At 37.1% G+C, this 17350-nt stretch overlaps 2 protein-coding genes across 4 annotated transcripts; one reads left to right on the plus strand and one right to left on the minus strand.

Moving 5' to 3' along the window:
- Nucleotides 1–852: 852 nt before the first annotated feature.
- LOC128218060 (heme-binding protein 2-like) lies at nt 853–7169 on the minus strand. Its single transcript, XM_052925584.1, has 5 exons — nt 7036–7169; nt 5835–6006; nt 5323–5452; nt 2549–2726; nt 853–1916 (listed from the first exon to the last, which is right to left on the minus strand). Exons 2-5 carry the CDS (start codon nt 5994–5996, stop codon nt 1721–1723), a joined length of 666 nt encoding a protein of 221 aa, XP_052781544.1. The 5' UTR covers nt 5997–6006; nt 7036–7169; the 3' UTR covers nt 853–1720.
- LOC128218059 (heme-binding protein 2-like) lies at nt 7130–16149 on the plus strand. 3 transcript variants are annotated; one of them, XM_052925581.1, is made up of 4 exons: nt 7130–7299; nt 13160–13265; nt 13590–13719; nt 14134–16149. In XM_052925581.1, exons 1-4 carry the CDS (start codon nt 7217–7219, stop codon nt 14481–14483), a joined length of 669 nt encoding a protein of 222 aa, XP_052781541.1. In that variant the 5' UTR covers nt 7130–7216; the 3' UTR covers nt 14484–16149. The 3 variants fall into 3 exon arrangements, with proteins under 3 accessions (XP_052781541.1, XP_052781542.1, XP_052781543.1); XM_052925582.1 differs by lacking the exon at nt 7130–7299 and adding an exon at nt 7333–7605; XM_052925583.1 differs by lacking the exon at nt 7130–7299 and adding an exon at nt 8073–8291.
- Nucleotides 16150–17350: the final 1201 nt, after the last annotated feature.

Here is a 17350-nt window from a genome sequence, read left to right on the forward strand (position 1 = left end):
CATGCAACACCATTATTAAGGGCTTTCCACATTGCAAATGTCGTTTGAAGGATAAAAACAGAAAATGTTTAAAAAAAACATTTTATCAATACTTAATATGAAACTGTAATAAGAAGTTGCGCGAGATACTTTTTATATCAGATTTCCAATAAAAAAGTATTTGCATTTTTCCGTAAATGCCTTTACACAAAATGAATTTGTGTTTGTGTCACAATAGTCAGTACTACCCCGTCAACAACATCTCGAGGCTTTATGGTGATTGCAGCTATGAGGAAAATCCGTGATCAGTAACTGAAAAACGCTAAGGCACATATACCCCGAACTTGGAAGGCAGCTAGGTTGGTTATGACCAGCAGATTTGCCCTATTGATATAGGTGTCAGTGAGTTAAGGTCAAGGTCGTGGTGATTTAGAGTCGTCAATCCGTTCCCGATCAAAAACTGAAGAACGCTTAGGCTCATGGACCTCAGGCTTGGTAGGCAGGTTGGTAATGGCAAGACGATACACGGAATTTGAGGTCAGTGAATCAAAGGTCAAGGTTGCGGTAATACATGCAATTGAATAGCGTTGAAAACGTGCACGCAACATAGCTTTGTTTTATATTTTTAGCACTGTAGATCACTAAAGTCGTATAAATTCATGGCATGGAATATCACAGTCAAGGTAAATCAATATAAAATTCATTAAACTCGTAGACAAAACGCTAAGGCTGTTTTTATTAATAGTTATTTTAGAAAACTTGCTGATACATTTCGTATTGAATTAGTCAATATCCTCTATATCTACCACTCTGAGAATGCATTCTAATGATTCATTAACCAAGTTAGGCCGATTAAAGGGAAATAAGTGCTAGTACGTCTCTCTCTCTCTTTTATTTCCATATACGTATTCTTTATATAGTGTATTATAAAGTAAATACAAAAGCTAACACAAGTTCTTATTATCAAAACATTCAAGAGTGATGACACTTAGTAAGGCTTAGGAACAGAAAGACATATCAAGCACATAAACATGGAATTAATCGCAAAACATGTTTTGACAAACGTATAAAAAAGGAATATAATAACATGGTCACTTTTAAACAAACATCATACAAAAGAGGACAATAGGCCTTTTACACAGAAGGAACGTTTTAAAGTTTTAAGTAAAATTTTGAAAAGTTCTATTTCTTAAAAAAATATTATACTCTCAAATGGTGCTTGCATAGCCATATTATTTCAATTGCAGGACATACATTAAGCATAACACTCTCCAACAGTGGAATAAAACAGTTTAGGAAATAATAAAATTTAAGGAAAATGTACAATTTTAATTGAAGAAGATCTTCCTGTAAAACAAGCACAGCATTAAAAAGACGATGAGATTCTATCGTACAGAGATTGTTCAGTATATAGGAGACCTACAGGTACATTGACTCTACAGTACACGGGACATATTTTTTACATAATAATCTCATTCTATCAAATTCTTGCTATTAATGGATGATTCTCTCCTCATTAAATATAATACAACCAAATATTTAACCGTAAAGTACATATATTGCGGATATTAATACAAACATATTTAAATATGAAACAGAAATCTTAATTCACCTCAATTTTAAAAGACAACAACACATCATTGTTTATTATAGAATCAGCTGAATCCTTTAGGTGATATTATTTCTTGAAATGTCAAAATCGTCACAAATCGTTACACTTGAGCCGTATTTTAGTACTGTATTACAGGGAAAGGTTTTCATTCTTGCCAAGGAACCAGACTTCATTGTGCCTGTTAAATAGCTCGAATGGCGAGTCATAGCCGGCGGTCCAGTACATGTCCGTGCGGAACTCCACCCCATCAACCTTCAGTGCCTTCGCAAGGGCAACAGCCTGGTCACGCCACACATCGTACGTCATCGCATAGCCACTAAATTGCCTGTAATATAGTTTTGATAATTGGAGGAATGATTTGATATACATATCATTATATCTTTACCACACCACACATAATTATATTTCATAATTAATTAAAACAAGCACAGCGAAAACAGTTATTTTAAAATGTGTATGAAGTACTGCAGATCATACGTGTGGTCATGAAGTTTACTGAGTGGTAAAGATTTGAAAGTTAACAACGAAGATGTCAAGAGCATTGTTAACTTTAACAAAGAACTGAATTATCGGCCCATTGTTTTGCCTCGAATTCTTTACATACATTTGAAAGTCTGCATAGTCAGCAAAGATAAATAAACTATATATCAATATTGGTACATGTACTGGTGTTTGATGTAATATGAATACATGATAAAATAACTTTTTCACTGGCGTTATAGAAGTGAATACTCATTACTGTAAATGTAGTAGTAATAATTATGTATTGCTGTTTATGACTGTTACCATAGTTAGCTTAAGAAGTGCTCAAAGAATTAGAAATAAGGTTCATTCTAATAATATTTTTATAAAGGCAGTTTTTGTTCATGGCTTTGTACTACCATATTTTTACAAACTTGAATTGAAAGTATGCAATGACACTTTTACATTAAGCATTAGTATGTAAATACAACTTACCTGACGTAAGCTGTGAATCTGGGTGCATTGTTAAGGAAAACTGAAGGGTCAGTAGGTGCTGGAGCGGGTTTCTGGATAGGTGCCACAAAGAATGACATAGTGAAGTTGGACTCACATGCCGGGCCAGCGCCAGGGATGATCCGGTTTACAACAGGGCATGTCATCTTTATTGGCTTCTCTAATAAGAGATAAACGTCATATCTATTGACTTCTCTGAGATATATTAAGAGATAAACGTCAAATATATTGGCTTCTCTGAGTTATATTAAGAGATAAACGTCAAATATATTGGCTTCTCTGAGTTATATTAAGAGATAAACGTCATATCTATTGGCTTCTCTGAGTTATATTAAGAGATAAACGTCATATCTATTGGTTTCTCAGAGATATAATAAGAGATACACGTCATATTTATTGGGTTCTCTGATATATATTAAGAGGAGATAAACGTCAAATATATTGGCTTCTCTAGAGTTATATTAAGAGATAAACGTCATATCTATTGGCTTCCCTGAGTTATATTAAGAGATAAACGTCATATTTATTGGCTTCTCTGAGTTATATTAAGAGATAAACGTCATATCTATTGGTTTCTCAGAGATATAATAAGAGATACACGTCATTTTTATTGGGTTCTCTGATATATAGTAAGAGATAGACGTCATATCTATTGGCTTCTCTGAGATGTATTAAGAGATAAACGTCATATTTATTGGCTTCTCTGAGATATATTAAGAGGAGATAAACGTCATATCTATTGGCTTCTCTGAGATATATTAAGAGATAAACGTCATATCTATTGGCTTCTCTGAGATATATTAAGAGATAAACGTCATATTTATTGGCTTCTCTGAGATATATTAAGAGGAGATAAACGTCATATCTAATGGCTTCTCTGAGTTATATTAAGAGGAGATAAACGTCATATCTATTGGCTTCTCTGAGATATATTAAGAGATAAACGCCATATCTATTGGCTTCTCTGAGTTATATTAAGAGGAGATAAACGTCATATCTATTGGCTTCTCTGAGTTATATTAAGAGGAGATAAACGTCATATCTATTGGCTTCTCTGAGTTATATTAAGAGGAGATAAACGTCATATCTATTGGCTTCTCTGAGTTATATTAAGAGATAAACGTCATATTTATTGGCTTCTCTGAGTTATATTAAGAGATAAACGTCATATCTATTGGTTTCTCAGAGATATAATAAGAGATACACGTCATTTTTATTGGGTTCTCTGATATATAGTAAGAGATAGACGTCATATCTATTGGCTTCTCTGAGATATATTAAGAGATAAACGTCATATTTATTGGCTTCTCTGAGATATATTAAGAGGAGATAAACGTCATATCTATTGGCTTCTCTGAGATATATTAAGAGGAGATAAACGTCATATCTACTGGCTTCTCTGAGATATATTAAGAGATAAACGTCATATTTATTGGCTTCTCTGAGATATATTAAGAGGAGATAAACGTCATATTTATTGGCTTCTCTGAGTTATATTAAGAGATAAACGTCATATCTATTGGCTTCTCTGAGTTATATTAAGAGGAGATAAACGTCATATTTATTGGCTTTTCTGAGTTATATTAAGAGATAAACGTCATATTTATTGGCTTCTCTGAGATATATTAAGAGGAGATAAACGTCATATCTATTGGCTTCTCTGAGATATATTAAGAGGAGATAAACGTCATATCTATTGGCTTCTCTGAGATATATTAAGAGATAAACGTCATATTTATTGGCTTCTCTGAGATATATTAAGAGGAGATAAACGTCATATCTATTGGCTTCTCTGAGTTATATTAAGAGATAAACGTCATATCTATTGGCTTCTCTGAGTTATATTAAGAGATAAACGTCATATCTATTGGCTTCTCTGAGTTATAATAAGAGATAGACGTCATATCTATTGGTTTCTCTGAGATATAATAAGAGATAAACGTCATATCTATTGATTTCTCTGAGATATAATAAGAGATAAATGTACTATATATTGGCTTCTCTGAGATATAATAAAATATAAATGTAATATATCTTGACTTTCCTGAAATATAATAAGAGATAAATGTCGTATTTACTCGTCATAGAAACTTCGCGAAGAACACGAGTGAGGGTGTATATCTTAGTTACGACGATAAAAGGCAATATTGATGTATACTTATATAACACTTCGCAATACTTCTTCGTCAGTTACTTTAAATTAGTCCAATGTACTTAATTATTAATATTTAGAATTATTGCTATTACCGAGATCTGAAATGTTGCTAGCCTTGCGTTTCTTAGTGAAATTCTAAAACTTCGATCTCGAAACCAAGATGGCAACGCTTTATATACCCAACTACCCGACCATGGTCGTCTACCCATATTTGGTATTTGGTCACTGTGACCTTGACCTTTGACCTGATGAGCCCTAAAATCAATAGGGGTCATCCACTGGTCATGCCCCACCTTCATGTCAAGTTTGATGACCATATGTCCAGGAATTGTTGAGTTATCACCCGGACAAGCTTTGGTCTACCGACGGACCGACCGACCGACCTACCGACCGACATGTGCAAAGCAATATACCCCTCTTCTTCGAAGGGGGACATAAAAACTGATCAAAAATCATTTATGCTTTCATATACCTTAGTAGGAAGCATAGTTTGGCGAAATCGCTTGGATATTTTTTTTTCTTAAAGACTCCCAGTTCAAAGTCATAAATGTACAAAGGATTGAAATGGCATGCATTGAAACCACTAGCAATTTATACTTACTCTTCTCATTTGCACCTTTGATGTATTTAAACAGCCTCTCAAACATGGTATAAGAGGCCTTCTCGTAGTCCATGTTGGTTTGTTGGGTTGATACCCATTCTGTCGCAGCATATTCGCGTTCCTCATACTCCTAGATAGAGGAAACGCCAGAGAAGTTTGAGAGGGGTCATATACTGCATATTAAATACTAATTAAAACATTGTTTTGGTCCTTGTAATATTGGTTCAAGTTTTGACAGTTTCAAAATCAATATTTTAAATAGTAGATTACATGTAGTTGTCATCGATACACAAAAATAGGCAAAGAATACTTTACTCAATTAAAAACAGATCATGCCATTCTTGAGGTATTTTGTAAATTCCGGTAAGAAAACTCAAGTTGTGAAACATGCTGTACATGTTAACATGTATACTGCCATTGTTTTAAAAAAGAATCACAATTCATTTAAGGTTTACAAAATACTGTATGACTTACAAAGAGTGTTCAATAATAATCCATTATGTTTAATGTACCTTGGTTGTTTTGATGACCTCAAATGCAGGACAAGCTAGCTTGTGGCAGAACTTTGGAACACCAGATGACTCAACCGTGCGCTGGTTGGCTGGCTCATACTTCAACACATCGTTGCTCATCACAAATGTTATGAACATGGAAATGAGTGCTGCCTTGTCCATTTTAATAATTCTAAAATAAATATTTATCCGTTTTAACATACATTTTTGTACAGGATAAATGTAATGTGTACTGTGTACGTCAAGTTCCTCTGGTACACAAGGACATACATGTACAGTGCCCACTGTGTACGTCAAGTTCCTGTGGTACACACTGACATACATTTACAGTGCCCACTATGTACGTCAAGTTCCTCTTGTTTACAATGACATACATGTTCAGTGCCCACTGTGTACGTCAAGTTCCTGTGGTACACATGGACATACATGTACAGTGCCTACTGTGTACGTCAATTTCCCGTGGTATACAATGACATACATGTACAGTGCCTATACTATGCCCGTCAGTTTCCCGTGGTACAAAATGACATACATGTACAGAGACCACTTTGTACGTCAAGTTCCTCTGGTACACAAGGACATACATGTACCGTGCCCGTCAGGTTGCTATGGTACATAATGGTATACATGTAAAGTGCCCACTGTGTACGTCAAGTTCCTCTGCTACACAACGACATACATGTACAGTGCCAACTGTGTAGGTCAAGTTCCTCCGGTACACAAGGACATGTGCAGTGCGTTCACTAGCTATAGTCATGCATGTACGTAAAGTTCCTGTGGTACATATAATGGTATACATGTAAAGTGCCCACTGTGTACGCCAAGTTCCTCTGCTACACAATGACATACATGTACAGTGCCAACTGTGTACGTCAAGTTCCTACGGTACACAAGGACATGTGCAGTGCGTACACTAGTCATGCATATACGTCAAGTTCCTGTGGTACACAATGAGATACATCTACAGTGCGTACCTTGTACATCAAGTTCGTTTTGTACACAATGGCATACATGTACAGTGTCCACTGCGTACGTCAGGTTTTTCTAGTACACAATGAGATACATCTACAGAGCGTACCTTGAACGTCAAGTTCTTGTTGTACACAATGACAAACATGTACAGTGCATACAATGAAATCTTTAAGATATGTGTGCATTTTGTCATAACAGTCAACGGATAAATTATCATCTAAAATCTTACCGTGCTGTAAGCAATCAGAAATGTAAGCGTCGGTTGTTAAATATGAGTTAACAGTAAATGGGGTAGGTAAACTAGTTATACAACAAGTCACATGACAGTCATGTGAGGTTTAGTCCACTTTAAACAAAAGGTATAAAACTTTATTGTAGCTACAGGAATGTAAACTATACCAGTTCAACCAATGATGTCAGACTTTGACAACTGTAAATATAAACAAATAGTTTTCCTTTGCCAAAAGTTAATAATTTCCAGTGAAAAATATTCGTAAGTAAAGCATGCGTTACATTTTTTAACCTACATGAAAGTGGTACAGTTCAATCCGGAAGTAGCAGCTTGTTTACAAACACTTAATTATATAAGCCTTTAAAAAGTGTTCTAATTCATGAAACTCAAAGAAAAATTATAAAATGACCGAATGTCATGTGTCCATGAACTGTATTTTTTGTGTATAAAAGTGTATTTCATCTGCTCGTATCATAACTCTGGAGATCTCTTGTGAATGTTGAAGGTTCAAGCACATTTTGTAACACGTGAGGTCTTTCAGTTCACTGTAGGTCTACTTTGCCCAAGGTAAGCTTTCAAATTTGAAGTTTTGAATAAATTTAATAATTAATGTCAATCAAAATTGTGTTAAATCATGGGTAACCATTTCGATCAACTACACTTATTATGAAGAACATGTATTATACTTAATTGTTATGTACAGTACAACATACATGTATATGGGCGATCAAAGGGACATACTATTTATGCACCAGTCAATTGTAACCACAGCCCCCCCCCCCCCCCCCAGGTCCGGGGGTATACCGGGGATCACAGTGACTTGGTTACATTACACTATTACTTCTTCCCCGAATTCGGCTACCACGTCTGCTTCATGAATAATTCAGTTGAACCAAAAAACGTCCGTCCCGTCGTATTTAAGCATACTTCAGCTGTCATTTCCTTTTACAATGATATTTAGGCAAATCGGGAGATTTTCTGACTTTGTAAAAGTGCCGTAATTCATAGTTATTTATGCTAGATAGTTGGTATGAGTGACCCTTTTGATGAATCTGAAGAAAAAATATATATTTTGGGTTATTTTTTGGTAAAATGTCACTAAATTTTGTAGAGGTCAAAATTCAGCACATTCCCTTCAAGTCACTGTGAATTTAGCCGGGGTTGGCTGGACCGAAAGTCAAAGTCCCCACTCTTCCCCGGACCTGGGGGAGCAGGCGTGGTTACAATTGACTGGTGCATTTGAAAGCTTTGAAGTATTTGATATTTACATTTTTTTTTTCAATTGCGTTACTAACAGGTTTCAGCAATTCTTTGGAGCATGATCACACTAGTTTGATGGGAATGAACTCTGAGCAATCTAGGCCATTGGAGATGTGTCTGCCATTTTTTAAACTAGCAGAAATTCATAGTTATGACTTATGTTATGCTTGATAATTGATCTCTGGTAGGAGTGACCCCTTTGATAAATCTAAAGAAAGAAATATTTAAGGTTAAATGTCACTATTTTTTGTAATGGTCGTATGATTCCACAGCAGGAGTTAATTCACAGCAAACTACAGTGTGCATGATTTGTTGATTGACATTATCATGTAATGGTAGCAATGTATTGTTAATAGTCAAAATATCCATATCTGTTGTACCATTCCTTGTGGTCTAGTTGTTCGGGCATGGGTTTTCTAATCTTTCTTGACTTTACCTATGTACCCCACTAAACCAAGAAAAATATGGTGATCATATTAAAATTGCATTGTCCATCCGCCCGTGAGTCCGGCTCAACTTTTTGTGTCCCGGCTGTAACTTTCTCATGTATGAACAAGTATTAAAATAACTTGCCACATGTGTTTGACATACCAAGACCACATGTCGCTTGCAAGACCCATGTTGAACCCTGCAAATGAGACTAGAGTATAGGTGTTCTTGTCTGGGCTATTACTTTCTCATGTATGGAAAGATTTTAAAATAACTTACCACATGTGTTTGACATACCAAGAGGACATGTCGCATGCAAGACCCATGTCCCTACCTTTACGGTCAAGGTCACACTTCGTGTTTGAATACTGTGAAATGCTGCATATAAGAACATTGAGTATAGGGTGTCCGAGCTGTAGCTTCCTCTTGTATGGACATATTTTAAAATAACTTGCCACATGTGTTTGACATACCAAGAGGACTCGTCGCATGCAAGACCCATGTCCCTACCTAAAACGTCAAAGTCACACTTTGTTTGCTATGGAATATATAAGAACATAGAATATAGTTGGTTGTGTCCTGGCTATAACTTTCTCTTGTATGGACAGATTTTAAAATAACTTGCCAAATGTTTTTAACATATTAAGATGATGAGATACATGCAACACCCGTGTGCCTACCTCTAAGGTCAAGGTCACACTAAATGTTTGTTTACTATGGAATGCTGTATATATGTTTAAGGACATAAGAGTGTAGGTTTTCAAATATGGGTGGTGTTTTCTGATGTTCAGAGGCAATTTAAAATAACTTGCCGTATGTATTTGACATGCAAATGCACCAGCTATAGTGGTTAGACATAATGTTATGTGGTCTTGCAAATGCACCAACCATATTGGTTAGACATAATGCCATATGGTATAGCAAATGCACCAGCCATGTTGATTAAACATCATGCCAAAACTGTGGTCTGACAAATGCACCAGCCATATAGGTTAGACATAATGCTATATAGTCTTGCATATGCACCAGCCATGATGATTAGACATAATGCCATGTGGTCTTGCAAATGCACCAGCTATATTGGTTAGATATAAGGCCATGTGGTCTTGCAAATGCACCAGCCATGTTGGCTAGACATAAAGCCATAACTGTGGTCATGCAAATGCACCAGCCTGTACTGACATTGTTCAAAGGTCAATGTCACATTTTGGAGCATTCGTCACATACAGTGAAAGCTCAATTTGTTTTGTTTTTTGGCAATTGCACCAGCCATGTTGGTTAGACGTAATGCCATGTGGTCTTTCAAATGCACCGGCCATATTGGTTAGACATTATGCCATGACTGTAGTCTTACAAATGCACCAGCTATATTGGTTAGACATAATGCCATGTAGTCTTGCAAATGCACCAGTCATGTTGGTTAGACATAATGCCATAACTGTGGTCATGCAAATGCACCAGCTATATTGGTTAGATATAATGCCATGTAGTCTTGCAAATGCACCAGCCATGTTGGCTAGACATAAAGCCATAACTGTGGTCATGCAAATGCACCAGCTATATTGGTTAGATATAATGCCATGTGGTCTTGCAAATGCACCAGCCATGTTGGCTAGACATTATGCCATGACTGTGGTCTTACAAATGCACCAGCTATATTGGTTAGACATAATGCCATGTGGTCTTGCAAATGCACCAGCCATGTTGGCTAGACATAAAGCCATAACTGTGGTCATGCAAATGCACCAGCCATGTTGGCTAGACATAAGGCCAAAACTGTGGTCATGCAAATGCACCAGCCATGTTGGTTAGACATAAAGCCATAACTGTGGTCATGCAAATGCACCAGCCATGTTGGTTAGACATAAAGCCATAACTGTGGTCATGCAAATGCACCAGCTATATTGGTTAGACATAATGCCATGTAGTCTTGCAAATGCACCAGCCATGTTGGCTAGACATAAAGCCATAACTGTGGTCATGCAAATGCACCAGTCATGTTGGTTAGACATAATGCCATAACTGTGGTCATGCAAATGCACCAGCTATATTGGTTAGACATAATGCCATGTAGTCTTGCAAATGCACCAGTCATGTTGGTTAGACATAATGCCATAACTGTGGTCATGCAAATGCACCAGCTATATTGGTTAGACATAATGCCATGTAGTCTTGCAAATGCACCAGCCATGTTGGCTAGACATAAAGCCATAACTGTGGTCATGCAAATGCACCAGTCATGTTGGTTAGACATAAAGCCATAACTGTGGTCATGCAAATGCACCAACTATATTGGTTAGATATAAGGCCATGTGGTCTTGCAAATGCACCAGCCATGTTGGCTAGACATAAAGCCATAACTGTGGTCATGCAAATGCACCAGCCATGTTGGCTAGACATAAAGCCATAACTGTGGTCATGCAAATGCACCAGTCATGTTGGCTAGACATAAAGCCAAAACTGTGGTCATGCAAATGCACCAGCCATGTTGGTTAGACATAAAGCCATAACTGTGGTCATGCAAATGCACCAGCCATGTTGGTTAGACATAAAGCCATAACTGTGGTCATGCAAATGCACCAGCTATATTGGTTAGACATAATGCCATGTAGTCTTGCAAATGCACCAGCCATGTTGGCTAGACATAAAGCCATAACTGTGGTCATGCAAATGCACCAGTCATGTTGGTTAGACATAATGCCATAACTGTGGTCATGCAAATGCACCAGCTATATTGGTTAGACATAATGCCATGTAGTCTTGCAAATGCACCAGTCATGTTGGTTAGACATAATGCCATAACTGTGGTCATGCAAATGCACCAGCTATATTGGTTAGACATAATGCCATGTAGTCTTGCAAATGCACCAGCCATGTTGGCTAGACATAAAGCCATAACTGTGGTCATGCAAATGCACCAGTCATGTTGGTTAGACATAAAGCCATAACTGTGGTCATGCAAATGCACCAGCTATATTGGTTAGATATAAGGCCATGTGGTCTTGCAAATGCACCAGCCATGTTGGTTAGACATAAAGCCATAACTGTGGTCATGCAAATGCACCAGCTATATTGGTTAGATATAATGCCATGTGGTCTTGCAAATGCACCAGCCATGTTGGCTAGACATTATGCCATGACTGTGGTCTTACAAATGTACCAGCTATATTGGTTAGACATAATGCCATGTGGTCTTGCAAATGCACCAGCCATGTTGGCTAGACATAAAGCCATAACTGTGGTCATGCAAATGCACCAGCCATGTTGGCTAGACATAAAGCCATAACTGTGGTCATGCAAATGCACCAGCTATGTTGGCTAGACATAAAGCCAAAACTGTGGTCATGCAAATGCACCAGCCATGTTGGTTAGACATAAAGCCATAACTGTGGTCATGCAAATGCACCAGCCATGTTGGTTAGACATAAAGCCATAACTGTGGTCATGCAAATGCACCAGCTATATTGGTTAGACATAATGCCATGTAGTCTTGCAAATGCACCAGCCATGTTGGCTAGACATAAAGCCATAACTGTGGTCATGCAAATGCACCAGTCATGTTGGTTAGACATAATGCCATAACTGTGGTCATGCAAATGCACCAGCTATATTGGTTAGACATAATGCCATGTAGTCTTGCAAATGCACCAGTCATGTTGGTTAGACATAATGCCATAACTGTGGTCATGCAAATGCACCAGCTATATTGGTTAGACATAATGCCATGTAGTCTTGCAAATGCACCAGCCATGTTGGCTAGACATAAAGCCATAACTGTGGTCATGCAAATGCACCAGTCATGTTGGTTAGACATAAAGCCATAACTGTGGTCATGCAAATGCACCAGCTATATTGGTTAGATATAAGGCCATGTGGTCTTGCAAATGCACCAGCCATGTTGGTTAGACATAAAGCCATAACTGTGGTCATGCAAATGCACCAGCTATATTGGTTAGACATAATGCCATGTAGTCTTGCAAATGCACCAGCCATGTTGGCTAGACATAAAGCCATAACTGTGGTCATGCAAATGCACCAGCTATATTGGTTAGACATAATGCCATGTAGTCTTGCAAATGCACCAGCCATGTTGGCTAGACATAAAGCCATAACTGTGGTCATGCAAATGCACCAGCCTGTACTGACATTGTTCAAAGGTCAATGTCACATTTTGGAGCATTCGTCACATACTGTGAAAGCTCAATTTGTTTTGTTTTTTTGGCAATTTCAATATTATAGAGTAAAATAATAATAAGATATGTCTTTTCAAATGCAAAATAGGAACACTATTTTTTGGTCCAAAAACTTGAGCGAATCTCTTTGAGTTATACATGTAACTATTACATATTTCTTCAAACAAACTTCTGTGCCTCTTGGGCTTAATTATATTATGTAGGAAAGTATCCAGTTCTCAGATTATTATTTTTTGCAGACAGGTGTCATATACCCAGATGAATTTTCTGAAGACAATAGGACAGGGTATTGCTGGAGTTATGTTGGAGAAGCCCAAGTATAAGCTGGCTGAAGAGAAAGCAGAGGTACCACTAAAGTTTTAAATTTTAATGATGAGTCTTGAACATCTCGTCACGTTTTAAATTTCAATGCAGTGCTTTGACTGTAGAAGACACTTCATGGGCAATAAACCTTATTGAAGAACATTCTGTACTGTTTCAGCTAAAATGACCATCAAATATGCTAGTATAATCCAAACTTAATTGTGCATGGGCCTAGAATGCATGGCACTGTCATCATTGTAATACTTAATAGACGCATATCTCTAGGCAAATCGTGATCTTTTAAAAAAATCACTTTGCCCTTAATATGATCATTGATCTAAATTGTGTTCCATTTCTGGTATCCAGGGTTATGAGGAGCGTCATTATGAGGCTGCCCGATGGGTGAGCACAAATGTACAGAGCATGTCACGGGAATCTGCTGGCAGTACGGGATTTAGGCGACTCTTCAAATACATCACTGGAGAAAACAAACCAGGTCAGTTTACAATTATTGTGTTTGATGGCATCATAGGACCGTGAACTATAATTGTTCAAGATAAAAGTCAATCACTGTGACCCAATTTCTTTAATATATACATATCTCTATACATTTGCCTATATTCTTTCATTATGACCCGTAAAAATGATGGATGCCCCTTCTCAGGCGTCTGTTGTTTGTTATCTTATGGAATCCAAATCTAGTTGGTACTAAGAGTGGAATTCTTTGTGCATTAGCTACTCTGGTGCCTTGACATCTGGAAAACCATTTGGAATAGTCTACAAAAGGGGGCTGTGACACCTTCTCAGAATTTGATGCTATTTAACATTATTATACTTGGATGGATATTTGACACTTCTTTTCTGATTTAGGCTGAATATTTTTCCCTTTTACCTTTATTTGTTTATGCAGGTATAAAGGTAGACATGACTGCCCCTGTTGCAACCAGAATTGTGCCAGGAGCGGGACCAAACTGTGAGAGCTCATTCACCGTGTCATTCTACATCCCGCCAAAACATCAAGATTCCCCGCCAGAACCGACCGGTGAAGGCGTGTTTATTGAGGAGTTTTCCGAGATGACTGTTTATGTGTCAAGCTTTGGCGGCTTTGCCAGTGAGGAACAATGGATAGATGAGGCTCGTATATTATCTGAGAAATTAAAAGACAAATCGATTCACCAAGAATTTTATTTCACAGCAGGTTATGATAGCCCGTTCAAGTTATTTAATAGGTGCAATGAGGTCTGGTTTGTAAAGAAGTGATGCTGAATACCAGTTGTTTACTGAGGATTCTTTCTCACTCTCTTTAATATTCAGGGAAATACATATTTCATAGTATTCACATTTGAAAATTGTTTCGATGTGTTTTTTCTTCATATTAAAATGGATTCAATTAATGTAGTTTTACAGTGAGATGATAAAACCACAAAACATCCTATAGAGTTTTTCCTGTTTTTTAATACCTGTAATAAATAATTAATTAATAACCATGATAAATAAAATGAATATTGAAACAATTTCAATTGTATGTAGGCATTAGGCAGAATTCAACATATTCATGCATGTCTCATTTTTTAGCTCCACTGGCCGAAGGCCATGGAGCTTATGTCGTCACAGATTGTCCGTCGTGAGTGCGTGCGTGCGTGCGTAAACTTTTACTTTAAACGACATCTCCTCTGAAACTGATAAGCGGATTTTGACAACACTTCACAGGAATGTTCCTTTGGTGGTCCTTTACCAAAATTGCTCAAATGGTTCCGGTCCATTGCACAATATGGCCGCCAGAGCTAAAAATAGCAAAATCTTTCAACGACATCTCCTCTGAAACGGTTCGGCAGATTTTGATGAAACTTGACAGTAATGTTCCTTGGGTGGTCCTTTATTAAAATTGCTCAAATGGTTCTGGTCCATTGCACAATATGGCCGCCACAGCTAAAAATAGCAAAATCTTTAAACGACATCTCCTCTGAAACGGATTGGTAGATTTTGATGAAACTTGACAGAATTGTTCCTTGGGTGGTCCTTAACCAAAATTGCTCAAATGGTTCCGGTCCGCTGCACAACATGGCTGCCAGGGCAAAAAAATAGAAAAACCTTTAAAGAACATCTTCTCAGAAACCGATGATCAGATTTTGATGAAACTTAACAGAAATGTTCCTTGGATGGTCCTTTATCAAATTTGCTTCAATGGTTTCGGTCCACTGCACAAGATGGCCCCCAGAGGTAAAAATAGAAAAACCTTTAAACGACTTCTCCTCAGAAACCGATGATCGTATTGCAATGAAACTTGACAGAAATGTTACTTGGGTAGTCCTTAACCAAAATAGCCTAAACAGTTCTGGTCTGCTGCACAACATGGGCACCAGAGCTAAGAATAGAAAAAAACATTAAACTACATCTTCTCAGAAACCGATTATCAGATTTTGATGAAACTTGACAGAAATGTTCCTTGGGTGGTCATTAACCAAAATTTGTTAAATGGTTCCAGTCCACTGCACACCAAAAAAATAAAAAAAACTTTATACGACTTGTCGTCGAAAGCGATGACCTTTTTTTCGATAAAACTTGACAGAAATGTTTGTTTGGTGCTCCTTTACTCAAATTGCCCAAATCATTTCGGTCCACTGCACAACATGGCAGCCAGAGCTGTTAAAGTAAATTTTTTTTTTAAATAACTTCTCCTCAAAAATTGACGATTGTATTTCTATGAAACTTGACGAAAATGTTCGTTAGGTGGTCTTTGCTTGAACCTTTTGGCCAGTGGAGCACAGGCACTGATGTGCCTCTTAATTGTAATATTTTGATGATTTTTTTTGTATTTATATACTCGTCCAAATATTTTGTCAATTTTGTCAATAAAAAATAATATGTTATTGCATGACTATGTGCTAATTTAATGTGTTATTAATATAATAAAATTTAAATGATATTCCTCCTTTTCTCTGTCCTATATCAGCATGAATTGTATGTTCAGACGCAATCCGAGGCTCTTAAAATGTTTAACCTCAGGAGCTTCAGGAGGCATTGCCTCCTCTGAACTCCGACAAAGACGCTGCCCTAGACCTGTAAGGAGGCCCATGGCGGAAAAGTGGCAACAACTTTAGGAACCCAGAGTGAACCTTGCAATATAGAAGTAATTCATAATGAAGTCATGCTAATATTAAATGCTGACAAATTTCCTTGTGCCCATTTAACCTGGTCACCTTTTGGGAACTATTCAGTTCAATTCATTTCAAATAAGTTTTTTGAGTCAGAAGCAAAATAAGATCTAAATTCATCCATGTGGCACAGTCTTTGGTTTACAAATACAGATTCATAAATCTACTACCCATTTGACCTACATGTATCTGTAAAATGTTTCAGACAATGTGACCAGCACCTATAATTGCAATCTAAAGCTGGACTTCAAAACACGTTATTTCACAAAAGCACAATATAGAAAACAAACTGGCATTATGTGGAATACAAAATACATGGAAACAAGAACAATCCAACTGACCTGTACCTTGGTACAATTGAGTATATCTTAGATAAACAATCTCTGGTATACCAGATTTCCCCCCCCCCCCCCACCCACCCCCACACCACCAACTTTGGCCCTAAAGCTTTTTAAGCTCGACAAATTGAAGAATGAGGAGGGCTATACAACTTTCCCCTGTGTCTGCAAGTTTTAGGGCAAGTTTGCATTTTCACTTTTAACTCCAATACCCTTTTCAATTCACTTCATACTTCATAACGCTTTGTTCAGGACCATCACACAACTAAGTTAAATAGCTCCATATCATCCTACATACAAATTATGGTCTCTGTTTGACATAGGATCTTGGGTTCAAGTATTATTGCATGTTGTGTCTAGTTCACGTTTTAGGGCAAGATAGGATTTGCACTTATAACTTCTATAACTTCATTCATTTGACTTTATGCTTCTTGCATTTGTTGACTGCCATCATACAATTAGGTTACATAACTCCATATTATCCTTAATACAAATTATGGACCTTGACCGAAGTTTCAAGTTTTTTCCATTAAGCATCAGAATAACCTCCTAGTTCACCAGGGGTGAAACTACATGCACAGTAGCACAGTAATATGTGAAACCATATATATATATATATATATATATATATATA

The sequence above is a fragment of the Mya arenaria genome, chromosome 14 (assembly GCF_026914265.1).
Source record: "Mya arenaria isolate MELC-2E11 chromosome 14, ASM2691426v1".
Lineage (NCBI taxonomy): Eukaryota > Metazoa > Mollusca > Bivalvia > Myida > Myidae > Mya > Mya arenaria.